At 33.6% G+C, this 20,084-nt stretch overlaps 3 protein-coding genes across 4 annotated transcripts in view; 1 reads left to right on the forward strand and 2 right to left on the reverse strand.

Moving 5' to 3' along the window:
* Positions 1 to 327: 327 nt before the first annotated feature.
* LOC115455875 (fatty-acid amide hydrolase 2-B) lies at positions 328 to 6,321 on the reverse strand. Its single transcript, XM_030184638.2, has 7 exons — positions 5,918 to 6,321; positions 4,507 to 4,726; positions 4,244 to 4,376; positions 3,905 to 4,029; positions 3,263 to 3,397; positions 2,407 to 3,182; positions 328 to 1,662 (listed from the first exon to the last, which is right to left on the reverse strand). The coding sequence occupies exons 1-6, from the start codon at positions 6,116 to 6,118 to the stop codon at positions 2,407 to 2,409; spliced, it is 1,590 nt and encodes a 529-aa protein (XP_030040498.1). The 5' UTR covers positions 6,119 to 6,321; the 3' UTR covers positions 328 to 1,662.
* Positions 6,322 to 10,774: 4,453 nt separating this feature from the next.
* Positions 10,775 to 16,798, reverse strand: LOC115455787 (fatty-acid amide hydrolase 2-B). Its single transcript, XM_030184494.2, has 6 exons — positions 16,425 to 16,798; positions 13,405 to 13,624; positions 13,142 to 13,274; positions 12,748 to 12,872; positions 12,248 to 12,382; positions 10,775 to 12,169 (listed from the first exon to the last, which is right to left on the reverse strand). Exons 1-6 carry the CDS (start codon positions 16,623 to 16,625, stop codon positions 11,394 to 11,396), a joined length of 1,590 nt encoding a protein of 529 aa, XP_030040354.1. The 5' UTR covers positions 16,626 to 16,798; the 3' UTR covers positions 10,775 to 11,393.
* The window catches only part of LOC115455785 (cytochrome b5 reductase 4), a 64,319-nt gene continuing 61,017 nt past the window's right edge, over positions 16,783 to 20,084 (forward strand). Inside the window, exon 1 of one of the 2 annotated variants that reach the window (XM_037437057.1) lies at positions 16,783 to 16,895. Coding sequence is in view for 1 of the 2 variants with exons in the window: in XM_030184491.2 (XP_030040351.1) it covers positions 18,801 to 18,803 (3 nt within the window). In the remaining variant the exon portion in view is untranslated. Of the gene's footprint in view, positions 16,896 to 18,583; positions 18,804 to 20,084 lie in introns of those variants that run through there. The other variant, XM_030184491.2, reaches the window with a different exon arrangement.

Consider the following 20,084-nt stretch of genomic DNA (forward strand, 5'->3'; position numbering starts at 1 on the left):
CTTGAATCTAGACCCTTCAGTAAGGCCTAGATTTATCTAAACTGATATTATTATTTTTAAAGAGAAAAAAAGTTGGATTTTTTAATGTATAATTACTCAATAATATTTTTTTTTAATTCTTTCACAAATTGGAAGTTCACATTTATCCTTTATTACTTAGTTATATTCTAAGTAATAAAGGTTACTTTTGTCCCAGGAATAATCGTTAATGCGGGCGGAATCGCGAGTAATAAATAATAATTATAAAACCACATGGTAATGATTTCCGAACTGCTCTAATCATTCAGGAAATCATTAGTAAATCTGGATACTGAGTAAAAAATACAGTTTACTTACAAAATGTGTATTCAAAATAATCAAAAGTACAATATTATGTATAAATCTCTTCATATAAATATAAATACAAAATAACTTGTAGGTATAATGGTGTCCCCGGAAGGTGGTTAGATACTTACATCAAGTATAATTTTATTAAAGTTTGTTTTCGTTTATTGACTATAATAAAATCAAACGAAATTAGTAAATTTAAAATCTCTTAATATTCAGTGTATAGTATCATCAGCTAGTTACAGAACAAAATATATATATTTCTTACGTACCTCGTTAGATATCTTTCCTATCAATCTCTAGGCTATTTGACAGTATGCAAAATAATGACTTCTTTATTGCCACCACATACCTTATATAGTTTAAAAGCAATTGCAAATTTATAAAAAACATTGAACAGTGTTACTAAAAACCCAAAAATAAACTTAATTTATTTTTAGCTGGAACACGTGATTGTATTCAACGTGATGGTTTCAACTGGCGAAATTTGCGCTGACGTAACATTTGTAAGTACTTGCTGTTATGGCTGTGTATTTTTTGTAATGATTTCTTTAAATGAAATACATACAACATTGACAACAATAAAAAATAAACATTATCTTTGGGGTCCACAGACACCGCTATGTGATAATGGTTTTCAGAAATTAGACAACTAGCACCTTTACGTAAATCTGTGGCAACTATAATAAAAATGGTATATAGTTACAGTGGTTTTATATATAAAGAACATTACAATTAGCAGCCCATCAAAAATATTAGAATAATAAGTAGATTTTACATTTATGCAATTTGCTCATGAATTGCCATAATTGACACAATCAGATTTCAGACGTAGGCATAATTTTAAAATTAGAGTAAGTAGGTAGGTATCTACTATTTACTAACATTAAAATTTTACTTTCTCCTTTATGGTTTATACGTTTTTAACTCGTATATTTATAAATTGCCACTTGTTTTTTCCGTTAACTCGTTCAAATGTTATACGATTTCAGTGGTTCAAATCGATGTTAATTACTCGTAAATAGTTATTTACTTTTATCTATAAGCTACAGACCGATTTTGTTACATACTGATCATTGAACTCATTTTCTGTAATAACTTGCAGGTAAATACACCATTATTAGCTCACTAATCACGAAATCTAGGAATTATAAAGCAAGGACATATAATTTGACAAGTATTTTAATAATCCCAAACCCAAAGCTAGTAGAAACGTGGTTGGGAGATTGTATGAATGTCGCTAAAATTAGTTATTACAAGAACGCGCATAGTTACCAACATAAGCTAGTGTACACAGCATTACGACACTCAAACCTTTTATGATTTTATTGACTACTAGCTTTTGCTCGCGGCTTCGCCCGCGTGAAGGTGTTTTCCAGGATAAAATTCCACTGTTTGATAAAAGTCTTGCTACATATTTTCCCGGTACTTATAGGTTCAAACTAATTTTATCCCCAATCTATAATTTCAGTTCAATCAGTCGAAAATCTAAGAACATTTATACAAACGTTCATCCCCTATTTTATCCCCTTAAGGGTAGAATTTATCAAAATCCTTTCTTAGTGGATGCCTACGTCATAGTAGCTTTATGCATGTAAAGTCTTAGCCCGATCCGTCCAATGGTTTGGGCTGTTCCTTGATATATCACTGTCAGTCACCTTTGAGTTATATATTATATTAACAACTGAAGTTAGCTAAAATTGAGTTTCTCGAAGCCGACCACTATTTATGTACTATGTATTTTGAGACTATGCAATTTTGTCGCGTTCGCGATTCACTTTCACTTTTGTTGAGTTTCAGAACGCGATATTAGATCCTCCAACGCGCACGCGAATTTGAACTTTATGCAGCGGTAATAAATTACAAATTCACTCTCCATTTTATTTAGAAAACGTTTGTATGGGAAATAGAAAAATGCTGTTTTGAGGATTTTCCCGGCAATTATTCGAATTTTTCTCACCTTTTAAACCTTCCCTAGACCTCCACGAATAATTCAAGACCAAGATAAGATAAATCCGTTCAGCCGTTCTCGAGTTTTAGCGAGACTAACGAACAGCAATTCATTTATATATATATAGATTATGCTTTTTGTGGTTCAATCCATCCTCCGAAAGCTTTTTCTAGCTCTTCTGCAACTGCTAAGCATAATCTGTCTTGATTGTGATTTGCTACTACTTGCAATCCTATTGGAAGTCCTTCCTTACTAAGTCCTAAAGGTATAGTCGTAGCAGGTAAACCAAGAGAGTTTATAATTGCAGTATAACTAAAATTATATAGTTTAACTATTGGTTCATTGTGGTAGGGAGCTGGAGTCGGATGAGTTGGATACAAAAACACTCCATTGTCTCCAAGCATGTCTATAAAAGTTTTTTCTAAATTCTCTCGCGATTTTAAGAAATGGTGATGTCTTTCGTCACCAACTGATATTCCACCGTGATCAATCAATGAAACAACAAGCCCGACGAAAGTATTACCAGAAAGGCCAAAGAGGTTCTTCACCATTTCAAGTAATATTAGTCCCACAGTGTCCTTTTTCATTATGAATTCTCCAAATAATTTGTCGGATTTCATTGTTGATAGCCATATAGCAATGGATTTTTGAAGTTGTTTAATTTTTTTTCCTTCTGCGATGATTTGATGTTGCACCTTCAAATATTCTACAACTTTTTTCATTGCAGTTATTATATCTACGTCAACAGGATCCACGATTGGTGCATCATTAGAAATTTGATAGAAGAATTTTATTTTCCGAATGTCAACTGGCTCATCCAAATTTAATTTACTTGCATTTTCACCTGATAGTATTTTCAATATAGGTTTTAAATCTACTGCAAATCTTGTCATGGGGCCAATACCTAAAAAAACATACCATCAGAATAGTTAATGCTTTTCTACCCAGAGAAGCGGGTATGTAGATACATAGCGTAAAACATACTTAGGAAAGAATCATGTAATTCGGATTCTGTATCAGGATACTGTCCATCATTGGATACTACAAATTTAGAAGATTTGTGTCCAAATATACCATTAAAATATGCTGGCATTCGGATTGATCCACCTATGTCGGAACCTGTAATGTAAGGATTGATGAATAATTATTCCAATCTAATGAATAATACGTAATGCAACGGAACAAAGAGCAGGTTGTTACCCTGAAGATAAGAACCACGCTTGCACGTTTAACTTGTATTATTAGTTTGACGCCCGATTCACAAAGCATTGTGATTCGAATTTATTTGTACACACACAATTACAGTATTATTTTACTAGTATAAATCTTCAAAACCAAAACAAGAATATCTACTATTTGTAATGTATATTTCAAATGTGGGTAATAAGCGCGGAACATGACAGTTGTCAGTTCTGCATTAAACGTGATACGTAACGGTCGATATTGTTTTGTTATGCATCATTCCCGAGTTTGCAACAGACCTATGTCGGAAATATTACACTATTGCACAATTCCTTGGCGGTCAAATTAAATATCAGCGGTATCTGCCTACATGAACTCTAAGCATAGTTTGAAAGATCTACGATACTGATCCGTGAGAAGACAACCATTATATGATAATCTTACCAATACCAAAACAGCTACCACCGACCGCTTGCAAGCAAGCTTCGCCGCCCGAAGACCCACCGACAATTCTAGTGGTATTATACGGATTATTAGTTCGTCCAAATATGTGATTGTGCGTCTCCCACCTGCGAATAATATTTATGACAGTACATTTATGTATAAGCGAAATCAAAGAAAAGGAAATTTTATTGTACATAGGTATGTGATTATTTTTTGCCAAAACCAATGTACAACAAAATTCCAAACAATCTTGTCACATTGGCGAATTGCGAGCCGCTGCTCGTTACGAATTCATCCAGTGTAACAAGATACTTAGAAATAAATAATATTATACCTTACCACATACAAAGTTCAGGTACATTAGTGAGCCCTATTATTATAGCTCCCTTTTCCTTTAAAAGACTTATGCACTTAGCATCCTCTTCAGCTATAAAATCCTTACGTAACACAACACCAGCCGTTTGGTGGAGACCTGTAATGTAAAAATATATGTTATATCAATACACCTACATTAATGAAGCTTTGGATTGGAATAACTTTTCTAAAATCAATTTATTTCGATATACTTAAGTTTTGTGTAACAAAATTGATAGCGATTTTACCTTTCACACTGATGCTGTCTTTGGTCGTAAATGGCACACCGAGGAACGGTTTTTCACTGGCCAATTGTTCGCTAGTCTTAGTCCCACTGCGTATGAGTTCATCGGCCTCTCTGGCTTCCTTCATAGCCAGCTCGAACCGGTCTTCGACAAAACAGTTGAGGATCGAGTTGACATTTTTTATTCGTGTAATACATGCTTGTAGTACCTCGACACTTGTAATCTGAAACAAATTTACAAAACGCTTGGATAAATTTCCTTTTACCTACTATAAATGCGAAAGTAACTGCGTATGTTCAAAGGAATTAAATTACATTTCTAAGCCGATTTTGATCATATTTAGGTACGATCAAGCTGTTTCTTATAGATATTTTTCAGCAACCAAATTCTACGTGGACAAGGCCGCAATCAAAGTCTAGCATAAATAATTGGTAATCACTTTCTTCATAGTGTATTAAACGCGAGAAGGTTAAAGCAGTTTATCCTCTTTATGACATTGCTGTTCAATTTATGTTACATTGTGAGTCTATTTAGAGCCACACATTTCAACGAAGCAGTTTGTAGACGAGATCTTTTTTTTTTCAGAAAACTGTTTGGACCCTACAAATGGGTCAATGCAAGAAAAGTGTAACCAAACCAAACCAAAATACTTAAAATTTCGTCATATTAAATTTTAAAGGCCGAAATATCCATGATTATTAATTATTTTTACGTTTTTCTTTCAACTGCGAGAACTAATCGCTAACTAGACGTGAATTTAAATTCTTTACTTGCCAATACTTGTTTAGTTACCCAGATTAAAGGTGAAACAAAATGTATGAAAATGGACCTTGAGCTATCGCCTTAAGAAAACTTGAGGAAAATATTAATTTTATATAAGGTAAAGTCACTAATGCTAGACAGTGCCCTAAAGGATGACACCTACGAAAAAATGTGCTTGTATTAAAAACAATTTTACTAAAATGACTCTTATTACAATATTATAGGACACCTATCACCATCTATGAATTTTTCTAAAAAACTCTTAACAGTTTCTAAACGAAATTTTCAAACTTAACTGTCAATTGTTTGAAATAACTGTCAGCGATTGACAGCAGGCGCGCTGCAAATTCATAGTTAAGACGGGACAACGTCTGTCGGGTCAACTAGTTAATTAATAAATTAAGCTTATAATTTTTTTAAAAATTTTTAGATATCGTGAACACAGATTAAAAAAAAATAAAAACGTCTTTTTCGTTTCACTGTGCCCCACCTTACCCTATCTAAATGACAGACATACCTATTTATCCACATTTCAAATAAATTACATATTTATCTACATTTCAATCACATTGTCACGTCTGTTCTCACATTTGGTACTAATTGAATCGAATATTTACCTACTACAAAAGTGAATATTGACATTGCTACGAACCTCTTTGTTGCGTATTTTCTTTGCTACTTCAATAGCTGGTACCTTCAATATGTCATCGGTAATAGGGGGAACTCTTTCTCCTTTCTTTCCGTAATATAATCTGAAGAACAACCTCGCTATGGCTGCGACAGTTAATCTCACTACGTGCATAACTTTGAGTTTCAGGCTTATCGGCCTATATGTTATCTGTGTTGCATTCATGATGTGGCTTAAATTAAAGTCTTTTAATAAAAATATTCACGGCACTGACATAAGATATAAACATTAAAAGAGTCCTCGAGAGACGAGTTATCAAATTATGGTAACGCGACGTCTTCTGGCAAGTTTCTAGCACAAGGCCGATGTCACAAAGTGCACACGGCAGACTGTTGGACACGATGAATGGGCAATGCGAGTAGTGGATAGATAAACGATATCAACCACGTCATTAGCGCTATCTATCTCTAGACTTGAGCTGCCATTGTATTACACAGGTATCTATAACAGCTTGAAATTTGGTAAATTCGAGTATTTTATAGCTTGTTGGCAAATCATTAATGCCTCATTAACCAGGCTTAAGCTAAGTCTTACAATATATTGCGCAAGGACGTTCAGGCGCTTTTATTCTAGCGGCATATCTGTAATTTCAGATAAGTAAAGAATTTTTCTATTGGGACGTAACAATTTTTTGTATTATTGTGTAATCTACCAACGCGAAAACATGTGTCAAACTGTATTTTTTTATCATGGTGATCTAGCTGTTGCAAGTCTCTGAATTCAAAATGCCATTCTGAATGTGTAAAACCCTGCTGTACCGTAACGTCTACAACGTAGAAGTAGGTGCTAGTGATAGAGCGAGCGACATATTGCACCTATCACTAAAGGTAACACGACTCAGCCCAGTGAACTTAGTCTTAACATCACGTGAAACATCCTAGGTACTTATAGACAAAATTTCCTCAGCGATGTGGTACGTTTCAATACAAATACCTAGGTAGTTACAGTTCACATTACCTGCTTTTAAGTTTTTAAGGCATTAGGCTCGATATTTATTAGGCTGGCAACTTCGCATGCGTGAAAAGCCTTTCCTACTGCAGGTCACTGAATGTATAGTACTGAAGTAAGAGTATACCAAATTTTAAAGTAATCGAACACGGGAAGTAGAAAGAGAGCTGATGATCTCCAATCTCCTGTAGAGATGTTCTGAAATTACTTATATGTTATAAACCACCGCAATCACAGCGTATTAAAAAAAATCGTCGTTCATATGGGAGTTACCATGTCACAAACAGGGAACCGATACACACCCTGTTTTTTCGTCCAGGGTTATTAATATGCAAATATTGTAATTAATATATTTAATTTTTTCCCGGTTTTAGCTATTTCTGATCAAGATCCAGTATCATAGCCACCGCGGGGTTTCATATTATTAAAAAATTGTGTTAACCTTGGACAAACATTTAACTTTAATCTGGGTTTGACCTTGGTCATCAGATTTCCTGAACATTTAAATACATCATAACCCTAAATTTACCATAGTTATTTTATATCGAAGTAGTACTTAGGTATTATAAATTATGTATATCAATATTTTGCTCTTTGCGTTAAGTAGGTACTAAGTAATAGTTTTCATAATTTTCTTTTTATATAACCTACTTATGGCCAATTTTTAACTCACTCCTTTTTTAAAATTTTGACTTTCACCAGTAAACCCAATAAGTACTTATTTAATTGCAAATACAATTTTAATATACTTAATTGATTTTATGTTAACACTCAGGACCTGTTTTACAAATTCTGAATTCTGTGTAAAATTTACTTAAATGCCATTGGGCACATAAACCTCAGACCATGCTTGTTATTTTTGTTACAGAAACGTAAACGTACATAAGTCAACTGAAGAGAATATAAACGTTACTTACGTTTAAAGCCGACTAAATACGAAAGTTACACTTTAATCTATGCTTAGGGTTCCGTACCTCAAAAGGAAAAAACGGAACCCTTATAGGATCACTTTGTTGTACGTCCGTCCGTCCGTCTATCAAGACTCTTTTTTCTCAGGAACGCGTGGAGGGATTAAGTTGAAATTTATGTATATCAAATACTCAGGTCTACTGTTCCTTAGAGCTGTGAAAAAATCAAACTTCTAAGCCAGCGCAATTAAAAGATACAGCCGTTTATGACGCAAATTTTCGAAATTCGCAAGGGAATCAAAACCTACAGGGTACTTCCCGTGAACTCAGAATCTTGAATTTTGGTACGAAGCAACGTCTTATAGTACAGATAAAGGAGAAATTGCAAAAACCGTAATTTTTTTTGTTACATCCTATAATAAAAATATTTTTAATCATATAAGATACCCCTTTCCTCATGAACGCGTAGAGGTATTAAATTGAAATTCATATCAAATGCTCAGGTCTATAATGGGTAAGGCTCATATTTTTAGCGCATTTTGTAAAATGTTTGTATCCGAAGAGTTAGACTCCAAAAAAAAAAAATAAAAAAAATATAATAAATCTACTTTTTATAAAAATGAAATATAGTACGTATAATTTTTTATTATGTCAAATTTTTTCATAAACATATTTCTAGTATTTATTTTTACACATTAAAATAAAAATGTTCGACTTTTTCATTCCATACATTTTGTTGGTGTCCGCATACGCCCACTCCACACAAATCATTACACATATAATTTTTTATCATTATGATTTTTTATTTTTCGTATATATCTTGTTCTATAGGATATTAACTACGAAAAAAAAACGACAACAACTACAATTAATCACCCCGTATTGTTTATATTAACAACTTAAGAGGTGTCCCAAATTTTATTCTCTTGTAACACGTCAGTTGTGTAACGCGATATTTCCTGGTCTTGTTTATAATCTACCATAAAGAATTAATTTAGTTGAAGTGACAATACTAGCTCATCGTACTTGACACATTCCTGAACAATTCCGCTATCTTTTTTTCGTGTTAGTTGGAAGAACGTGTTGGAGCAGACTGTTTGTCGTTAAGAAAAGGTAAGATTTATTCCTTGGAATTATCATTAATTAAATAGTTGTCCTGATTTTTGTTTTAAATCATACACAACAATCATTTCTTTGTTGAACTATGACAGTTTTTGAAGGCTATATTTATGACTTTACATGTTATGATTTTTTTTAGGTTAGTTCGTGTTGTAAATTACATCCGTTGTGCGACAGAGTGACACAAATTGTGCGACGTATTACAACGGAAATTATAAAGGAAAGTGTAGATTGTAATATTTAAAAACAATAAAATTTTTGATCACTACACAAACTGTATTTATTTTTCCACAACATTTATAAAACATAATTTAAAAATAAGTCAGCTGAATCTGAAAATAAACAACTTAATAATACGTCATATATAATAAAAAATATATACAAAAACTCATGTTTTTAATTTAATATTATTATTTATTTTATCAATTTACTATACACAAAATAATTCGAAAACTAAATATACATATTAAATACAAACATACATAAAAAATGAAATATATATACCACTTACTTATTTAAAATGCAAAATAAGCTCTGTCAGTGTTACTGTGTAAAAAGGTTTACAAATTCTGTTGTAACAAATTATTTCAGTTGTGACACCTTCTGTTGTGATCTCCTGTATGCGATAGCGCTAAAAATATGAGCCTTACCCTAATACCTTTAACGTGTAACAAAATCAAACTTCTATGTCAACGCAATTAAAAGAAACAACAATTTAAGCCGCATATTTTCAAACTCGCAACTACTCGCAAGTAAATCGAAATCTAAAGGGTACTTCCAGTCGACCTAGAATCTTGAAACTTGGCATGAAGCAAGGTTTTACAGCACATATAAAGGAAAAATCCCGAAAACCTTAATTTTTTAAACTTATGTCTTTAATTTATACTCCTCCAGCTTTCCATATTGTTATGTTATGGATTTCATTTTGTAATAAAAAATACCATAACTATGACTTGATTGTCGTGATGGCTTAACTTTTACTTATATACCTACAGGTTTGTAGGGAACCCTCGGTGCGTGAGTCCGACTCGCACTAGGCCGGTGTTTAGTAAGACTCCGGCACGGACTCATTAAAAATATATTTATTCTTTGCACTGAACCGTAACGCGGGGCTACATGTACAATAGTGATAGTAGATCTCGAATCCCATCATTCAAAAGTAGCACCTTCAGTAGGACCTTGATTTATCTAAACTAGTATATTCAAAGAGAGAAAAGGTTTAAATTTTTGAAAAGAATATGAAATTTATCGATTTTGAAAATTCTTTTACAAATAGGAAGTTCATTACCACCAGGGCCGTAGCTAGCCAGAGGGAGAGGGGGGCATTGTGGGGCAATGCTCTACCTCAAAATACTAATGACCAACCTTAATAATCAACTCATAATAAGCAAACGACTGTAAAACAGATTATGACTAAAAAAATACAAGATTATAGTGACATCTAAACAATACCGAATTAACCACGTTATGTATTCCCATAGTTGGTTGAAGTTCCCACGTAAGTCGGTCCCATAGTAAGCGTTCCTCGTATTGATGGGTGGAATACCACCTTCAAGATTTAAATTAATTTTGTTCCACTGTTTGTTCCCTAACAATTACGCAAGTATTAACCTGACTCATTAATGTTCACAAGTCAAAAATCAAAGCCAAAAATCGATTGACCAGATCAGATGTAGTAACATTTTTACTTCCGCCCTACCTGTAAACACAGGTGCCCTACCTTAAATTCAGTTTAGCTACGGCTCCAATTACCGCTAAGTAGTATAGGCTAGTTTTATCCCAGGGTAATAAGCATAAATGCGGGCGGAATCATTAGTAAATTTGGATACTGATTAAAAACAAACAGTTTACTTACAAAGTGTGTATTCAAAATAATCAAAAATACAATATTATACATTTATATGTATCTCTTCTTATAAATATAAATACAAAATAACCTGTATAATGGTGTCCCCTAGAGGTGGTTAGATACTTGCATCAAAAATAATTTTAGTAAAGTTTGTTCTTGTTTATGGACTATAATATCAGCCCTGTATTATATACTGTCCCACTGTTGGGCACAGGCCTTCTCTACTACTGAGAGGGATTAGGCCTTAAGTCTACTACGCTGGCCTAGTGCGGATTCGTAGACTTCACACACCTTCCAAATACCTACAGAGAACATCTCAGGTGTGCACGTTTCCTCACGATGTTTTAATTCACCGTTAAAGCAAGCCATATTTCACAAAGAATACACAAATAATTTTAGAAAAGTCAGAGGTGTGTGCCCTTGGGTTTTGAACCTGCGGCCATTAGTCTTGGCAGTCCGTTCTACAATAATGTCTAACCCAAAGATAGTAGAAACATTTTTTGGACATTGTATGAATATCGCTGAAATTAGTTATTACAAGAACGCGCATAGTTACGAACATAAGCTGGTGTACACAGCATTACGACACTCAAATCTTTTATGATTTTATTGATTATTATGCTTTTTGAGGTTCAATCCACCCTCCGAAAGCTTTTTCTAACTCTTCTGCAACTGCTAAGCATAATCTGTCTTGATTGTGATTTGCTACTACTTGCAATCCTATTGGAAGTCCTTCCTTACTAAGTCCTAAAGGTATAGTCGTAGCAGGTAAACCAAGAGAGTTTATAATTGCAGTATAACTAAAATTAAATGGTTTAACTATTGGTTCATTATGGTAGGGAGCTGGAGTCGGATGAGTTGGATACAAGAACACTCCATTGTCTCCAAGCATGTCTGTAAAAGTTTTTTCTAAATTTTCTCGCGATTTTAAGTAATGATGGTATCTTTCGTCACCAACTGATACTCCACCGTGATCAATCAATGAAGTAACAAGCCCGATGAAAGTATTACCAGAAAGTCCAAAGAGATTCTTCACCGTTTCAAGTAAGATTAATGCTACAGTGTCCTTTGTCATTATGAATTCTCCAAATAATTTTTCGGATTTCATTGTTGATAGCCATATAGCAATGGATTTTTGAAGTTGCTTAATTTTTTTTTCTTCTGCGGTGATTTGATGTTGCACCTTTAAATATTCTACCACTGTTTTCATTGCAGTTATTATATCTACATCAACAGCATCCACGGTTGGTGCATCATTAGAAATTTGATAGAAGAATTTTATTTTCTGAATGTCAACTGGCTCATCCAAATTTAATTTACTTGCATTTTCACCTGATAGTATTTTCAATATAGGTTTTAAATCTACTGCAAATCTTGTCATGGGGCCAATACCTAAAAACATACCATCAGAATAGTTAATGCTTTACTACCCACAGAAACGGGTATATAGGTACATGGCGTAAAACATACTTAGGAAAGAATCATGTAATTCGGATTCTGGACTAGGATACTGTCCATGATTGGATACTACAAACTTAGAAGGTTTGTGTCCAAATATTCCATTGAAATATGCTGGCATTCGGATTGATCCACCTATGTCGGAACCTGTAATGAAAGGTTTTATGAATAATTATTCCAATCTAAAGAATAATACGTAATGCAACGGAACAAAGAGCAGGTTGTTGCCCTGAAGATAAGAACCACGCTTGTAATGCAAGTATCGACTTGTATTACTAGTTTGACACCTGATTTACAAAGCATTGTGATTCAGATTTATTTGTACATGCACAATTACAGTAACATTTTACTTGTATAAATCTTCAAAACCAAAACAAAAATATCTACTATTGCACAATTCCTTGGCGGTCAAATTAAATATCAGCGGTATCTGCCTACATGAACTCTAAGCATAGTTTGAAAGATCTACGATACTGATCCGTGAGAAGACAACCATTATATGATAATCTTACCAATACCAAAACAGCTACCACCGACCGCTTGCAAGCAAGCTTCGCCGCCCGAAGACCCACCGACAATTCTAGTGGTATTATACGGATTATTAGTTCGTCCAAATATATGATTGTGCGTCTCCCACCTGCGAAAAATATTTATGACAGTACATTTATGTATATGCGAAATCAAAAAAAAGGAAATTTTGTTGTACATACGTGATAAGCTTTAGCAAAAACCAATGTACAACGAAATTCAAAACAATCTAATTTATATATACATTTGGACTGTTTCCAAATATGGTTTAAGTAAAGGCTCTTGTCAGATTGGCGAATTGCGAGACGCGGCTGCGTGCTCGTTGCGAATTCATCCAGTGTAACAAGATACTGGGAAATAAATAATATTATACCTTACCACATACAAAGTTCAGGGACATTAGTGAGCCCTATTATTATAGCTCCCTTTTCCTTTACAAGACTTATGGCCTTAGCATCCTCTTCAGCTATAAAATCCTTACGTAGCACAACACCAGCCGTTTGGTGGAGACCTGTTATGTGAAAAATATATTATTTTATATCAATACACCCACATTAATGAAGCGTTGGATTAGAATAACTCTTTTAAAATCAATTTATTTCGATACAAGTTTTGCGTAACAAAATTGAAAGCGATTTTACCTTTCACACTGATGCAGTCTTTGGTCGTGAATGGCACACCGAGGAAAGGTTTTTCACTGGCCAATTGTTCGCTAGTCTTAGTCCCACTGCGTATGAGTTCATCGGCCTCTCTGGCTTCCTTCATAGCCAGCTCGAACCGGTCTTCGACAAAACAATTGAGGATCGAGTTGACATTTTTTATTCGTCTAATACATGCTTCTAGTACCTCGACACTTGTAATCTGAAACAAATTTACAAAACGCTTAGATAAATTTCCTCTATAGGTAAGTACTATTAAAAATTATATTAATATTAGGTACCTACTAGAAATTCGAAAGTAACTGTGTATGTTTAAAGGAAATAAATTACTTTTCTAAGCCGATTTTGATAATATTTGGTACGATCAAGCTGTTTCTTATAGATACTTTTCAGAAACCAAATTCTACGTGGACAAGGCCACAATCAAAGTCTAGCATAAATAATTGGTAATCACTTTCTTTAGTGTATAAGACGTGGGAAGGTCAGAGCAGTTTATCCTCTTTATGACGTTGCTGTTCAATTTATGTTGCATTGTGAGTCTATTTAGAGCAACACATTTCAACGAAGCAGCCGGTAGTCGAGATCTTATATTTACAGTGTAACTTTTAGTAATGTAACTTCTACCTATAGACTACATGTAACAAGACTAATTGTTTGGATTAAATAATAAATTACGTATATATCGTAAATAAACTTACTTATTCAACGGCATTATAAATAGGTTATTTTGAACTATTCTTAATTATATATAGCACCTAAATATTGATTTAGTACTGTTAAAAAGTTTATATTTCTTCTTTGCTATAGCATATAGTACAAATATATAAAACTATCGTTATTAGAGCAGTCCAAGATTACCACCAGCAAAAGACCCTGTTTTTTTATTGAAAGTCGCATGATATGTCATCTGTATAATAACTTTTTTTATATTTCGCATATTATGAACACTCGTAGGACTAGCACATTAGGGAACACGCGTGTCAGTAGAATGTTCCACAGCTTAATGGTGCGAAAAGGTGGAGTTATCGATTTTTGTGCGAAAAGGTATGGGTAGGGACTAGGAAACTATGGGCCATAAGACAGCACGGGTAATTATTTTTTGGACGAGTAAGAACAGTAGAACTTTTCAAACCGTTTATTTTGATATAGACGCTAGAGCACACCTATTTTTAAATCCAGCTAGAATATATTACGCGCTGAGCGATATAGATAGATAGATAGCGACAATTTCTATAATTTATTTGCTTTCAGAATGCTTAGTCAGTTTACAAAATCTGACTATATTCTTACTTTCTCACAGTTCTTATTAAACCTACCTTCCAGTTTCCGATAATATTCCCGACGATTTTCTCTTCATCAGGATAACGCAGGGGAAAGCCTGTTTTTTTGGTTGGATCTAACTGCTTATTCTTACGAAAATCGGCTATTTCAGCTACTACGCCGAATTTTTTTGTCTACGCTGATGGCGTTTCAACCCTCAAACTTAAACGACTGGTACGCTCGAACGTTGGCTTCGACCTCGACATAAAGAAGAAACCATTGCCCTCCTACGATAATCGGGTAAAAAGAACTCGCAAAGATCTGCCGCCCAGACTCTCGCATTAGTTAAAGCGCCAATGTAGTGGCATCGTCCGGATCGGACAGTACAGATTGATACAACAAACACTACGCTTAATTAATAATATTGACTTTACAGTTGAGACGTTTAAAGAAAAAATATGATAACTTTTCCAACATTAGAATGAGCGTTTTGTGTTATGAATAACTTCTTCATTTAAAAAAAAAAAACAATGATATTTTCTGGCTTATTAAAGAAAAGAAAACTTTTGCATTAAAACTTAAATTGGCGAAAAAACGACTTAGCGTAGATTAATTGCCAGTCGACTGGTCAACGGCGTAGTTGAATGTGTACACGGTAGGAGTAAGACTGCAGCACTAAGGTCCTGGGTTCTAATTCCGGTCGCCTTGATGTCTCACCGGACTATTATTCGAGTAAAGGATCAGAGGTTCACATGAGAATTGCGCACATACTTGTGCACTGTAATATGTTTTGAGTGTACCTGGCTGATCTCCGTTGAGATTGGTTGCCGTGACCAGAATTCAAAATCTAAAATGTCTCTATTTCGTGAGGCTTGTATTGATTGGTGGGGATTTGTATAATACCAAAAGCTGCGGAAGTTTATAATTTGTGCAAATGTTTTTCTAATTTATTATGAAAGACGCTAGTGTAGGTATCATAAAAGGGAGTAATTATGAGTGGCGATAGGCCCATAGAACCCGATTTCTGCCGGCTTTCCTTTATGTTGAATTTCTGTGGAATCTAATTATGATTTAAAATATTTGCAGGCCATGTTTATGCATATTAGCGCCTGTATGTTGTGTCGGGTTTCCTTTCGGTAAATTTCACCGTTCGCCACTGGTAATTACTTATTACGAATTTATCATAGTTACGCTTAAAATCCTTAGAAGTCCTAGTTATATATAAAACGATACAAATTAGTGAAGGAAAAGAGAATTCGCATAATAAAATTACAGATAAGTTACTCTAGTTGTCGCGGTTGGAAATAATCTAATCGATTTGGCAAATAAATTATCAAACGCGTATTGCGTATCCTTATCAGCCTCTTGTTAATAAAACATTGTTGTTCTATTAAACCGGTTTATAAGGACGTCACTTTTTATAAAAGGCACAGTAGGTATATAATATTTTGAGTCATACCTACTCAGCTCCGCGAAGTTTAACAATTAGCCGGCTTTATATTTTATGATTTGCTAACAGACCTATCAGTTTATATTGTAATTTTCCTTAATATGGTAAGTAGTCATTCTACCCATAAGGTAGGTATCTAAATGACTAAAAGTCATACCTATTTATCCACATTTCAAGTAAATTACATATTTATCTAAATTTCAATTAAATTGTCGCGTATGTTCTCACATTTGGTACTAATTGAATCGAATATGTATCTATTACAAAAGTAAATATTGACATTGTCACAAACCTCTTTGTTGCGTATTTTCTTTGCTACTTCAATAGCCGGTTCCTTCAATATGTCATCGGTAATAGGGGGAACTTTTTCACCTTCATTTCCGTAGTACAATCTGAAGAACAACCTCGCTATGGCTGCGACAGTTAATCTCACTACGTGCATAACTTTAAGTTTCAGGCTAATCGGCCTATATGTTATCTCTGTTGCATTCATGATGTAGTTTAAATTAAAGTCTTTTGATAAAAATATTCACGGCACTGACACGAGATATAAACATTAAAAATAGTCCTCCAGAGACGAGTTATCAAATGATGGTAAAGCGACGTTTTCTGGCAAGTTACTAGCACAAGGCCGATGTCACAAAGTACACACGGCAGACTGTTCGACTCAATGAATGGGCGATGCGAGTAGTGGATAGAAAAGCGACATGAACTACGTCATTAGTGCTATCTCGCTCTGGACTTGAGCTTCTATTGTACATAGGTATGTATAACGGATTAAAATTTGGTAAACTCATGGATTTTATAGCTTGTTGGCAAATCATTACTGCCTCATTAACCAGGCTAAAGCTAAGTCTTACAATATATTGCGCAAGGACGTTCAAGCGCATTTAATCTGGCGTCATATCTATAATTTCAGATAAGTAAAGATTTTTTCTATTGGGACAACCACTTTTTGTATTGTTGTGTAATCTACCAACGCGAAAACATGTGTCAAACTTAATGTTTTTATCATGGTGATCTAGCTGTTGCAGGTCTCTGAATTCAAAATGCCATTCTGAATGTGTAAAACCCTGCTCTACCGTAACGTCTACATTGTGAACTTAGACTTTACATCACGTGAAACATCCTAGGTATAGACAAAATTTCCTCAACGATGTAGTACGTTTTAATACAATTACTTAGGTAGCTACAGTTCACATTACCTACTTTTAAGTACTTATATAAGGCACTAGGCTCGATATTTATTAGGCTTGCAACTTCGTATGCGTGAAAAGCCTTTCCAGCCACAGGTCACTGAATGTATAGTACTGAAGTAGGAGTATACCTACCAAATTTTAAAGCAATCGAACACGGAAAGTAGAAAGAGAGCTGATGATCTCCAATCACCTGTAGAGATGTTCTAAAATTATATGTATGAACCACCGCAATCACAGCGTTTTAAAAAAATCGTCGCTCATTTAGGAGCTACCATGTCACAAACAGAGAATAGATACACACCTTAAACTTATATCACCCCTGTTTTTCCGTCCGGAGTTATTAATATGCAAATATTGTAATTAATATATTTAAATATTTCTCGTTTTTAGCTATTTCTGATAAAGACCCAGTTTCATTGCTAACGTGGGTTTTCATATTCTTAAAATTTGTGTTTACCTTGGACAAACTTTTAACTTTAATCTGGGTTTGACCTTGGTCATCAGTTTTCCTTGGCATTTAAATACGTCATCACCCTAAATTTACCATAGTTATATATAGAAGTAGTTAGGTATTATAAATTAAGTATGTATTTTTCAATATCAAGTATTTTGCTCTTTGCGTAAAGTAGGTACTAAGTAATAAGTAGTCTTCATAATTTTCTTTTTATATAACCTACTTATGGCTAGATTTTATCTCACTCCTTTTTTAAAATTCTGACTTTCATCAGTAAACCCAATAAGTAGTTATTTAATTGCAAATACAATTTTAATATACTTACTTAATTGATTTTATGTATGATAATAACTTTAATAATCTCAAAGGGTAATAAAATTATTGAACAATAACTAAAGCCATAGAAAAATGTGAGCTGCAATAGCTACTTGATAAAGAGAATACAAATACTACGTAAGCTTGATAATAAATTATTTAACCAAAGCCAAATTTGAATATAAATATTGGACATTAAGTTGGCTATATTGTCGCTCCTGCTGTTTAAATATTACTAACATAGTTAATTAAGCTAAGCGATTAAGCAGCCGATGGCGTCTTAGGAAGGTCAACAATTGGAAATCTGGAATTCTCTGCATTTCTTGGTTAAAAGATGCATAAAAGCATTTTATATAGGAACGTATTATCTAGGATACGTTTTGATCACCATTTTTAATATATTAAAAAAAGATTGATTTTCTTGAGTATCAGTGGACATGGCTGTGTAAACTATGGTTCTTTTACACGTTCCTTCCGACGGGAAGAAATAAAAAAAAAAGAACTGTCATATTCAATCTATTAGTGGAGAGTATTTAGTATTTTTGTTGAATGAAAATTTTGCGATACATAAATTACAGACTTATTATTCAATTTGAAGACATTGCCTAAAATGTGTTTGAGATAATTTGTAAGTGTAGACTGATACCATTTTTGTGTGCTATATTGAGTAATTGTCGACAAATGATATAAATTTTGACACATGGTAAGTTGCTGCAATACTATTTACGATTATAGTGTAATTATCGAGTATTTTAGGATTATGATCTTGACTAAGCTTTATTTATGTCACACAGTATTCGATACCGACTGTTTTACTATGCGTTTAATACATTTATTTTACAAAATCAAACACTAGGCATATATTTACTTTTCTTGCTTAGCAGATAATCTTGATGAAAGGAATATAATCGAAGAAGTTCCATAGAGTGTATAAGTAAACATATGCAAATGGCTAAAGCATCGGTTGTGTTGAGCTTCCATGACATATTATTACATCAGTCCGACTTAGAACTGCTGAGTGGACCATATTGGTTAAATGATACAATTATATCATTTTGCTTTGAATATCTTGAAAAGACCGTGTTCAGTCATACAAAAGATTTTCTATTTGTGTCGCCTGAAGTGACCCAGTGCATAAAAATGGTGCCAACTGAAGAAATAAAAACATTTTTAGAACCACTTGGCATGACAAAAAAGAAATTTGTGTTTTTTGCACTGAATGATAATGACTCGCCAGATGTAGCAGGTGGTTCTCACTGGAGTCTTCTAGTTTATTCAAAACCGGAAAATGGTTTTTTCCACATTGATTCTTCTCAATCTTGCAATCAAGATGTAGCTTGGGCGTTCGCAGGTCATATGATACCTTATCTACAAAATGAGTGTAAGTATAAATTTTATATTATTAAACTACATAAATATAAATTAAATTTGTTAATGGATAATTAACTGTTAGGTTGGCTGCTCATAATGTTATATTGGTGTTGCATTAACCTTTTTTCCAACAATTATTATCTAGGATCATAAACAAAATATGATATTTTGTTTTGAACCTCATGATGTTTAGTCAAAGCCAACATCACTAACAGCATCTTTTATTACTAGAACTGCCAACCTCTGGGCCCACTCTGTATTAATTACTCATTTTCTTCTATAAAAAAGAAGTTACTCAGACCTACATCTTTCATTAGCATTTATACTTCTAAAGGCTTTATTCTTATTCATAGGGCATGTCTCATAAGATTTAAGTAAATTTTAACCACCAATGAAGTATTAGATGGCTCATTTAAGAGTACTAATTTTTCACATAATTATTTAACATGGAATTTTTTATTTACACTTATATTTTAACCTATATATTATCGAGCTATCAAAAATAGACATTATTTCATGCTTATTAATGTCACCCTCAAAATGGTACCAGTAGCCGCTTGACAGTTGATAGTCCAGTGATGGGTTAAAGGACATGTTGCCATTTATTTAGAAA

This window comes from Manduca sexta, chromosome 10 (assembly GCF_014839805.1).
Source record: "Manduca sexta isolate Smith_Timp_Sample1 chromosome 10, JHU_Msex_v1.0, whole genome shotgun sequence".
NCBI classification, from domain to species: Eukaryota; Metazoa; Arthropoda; class Insecta; order Lepidoptera; family Sphingidae; genus Manduca; species Manduca sexta.

Excerpts from the sequence above, each read along its gene's own strand:
- LOC115455787 (XM_030184494.2), bottom strand. The coding sequence starts at position 16,625 with ATGAATGCAACAGAGATAACATATAGGCCGATTAGCCTGAAACTTAAA. Across the intron at positions 13,625-16,424 it reads AGAAAATACGCAACAAAGAG|ATTACAAGTGTCGAGGTACT; the intron begins GTTTGTGACAAT and ends AATTTGTTTCAG. Across the intron at positions 13,275-13,404 it reads AGACTGCATCAGTGTGAAAG|GTCTCCACCAAACGGCTGGT; the intron begins GTAAAATCGCTT and ends TTCACATAACAG.
- LOC115455875 (XM_030184638.2), bottom strand. The coding sequence starts at position 6,118 with ATGAATGCAACACAGATAACATATAGGCCGATAAGCCTGAAACTCAAA. Across the intron at positions 4,727-5,917 it reads AGAAAATACGCAACAAAGAG|ATTACAAGTGTCGAGGTACT; the intron begins GTTCGTAGCAAT and ends AATTTGTTTCAG. Across the intron at positions 3,398-3,904 it reads TGGTAGCTGTTTTGGTATTG|GTTCCGACATAGGTGGATCA; the intron begins GTAAGATTATCA and ends CTTACATTACAG.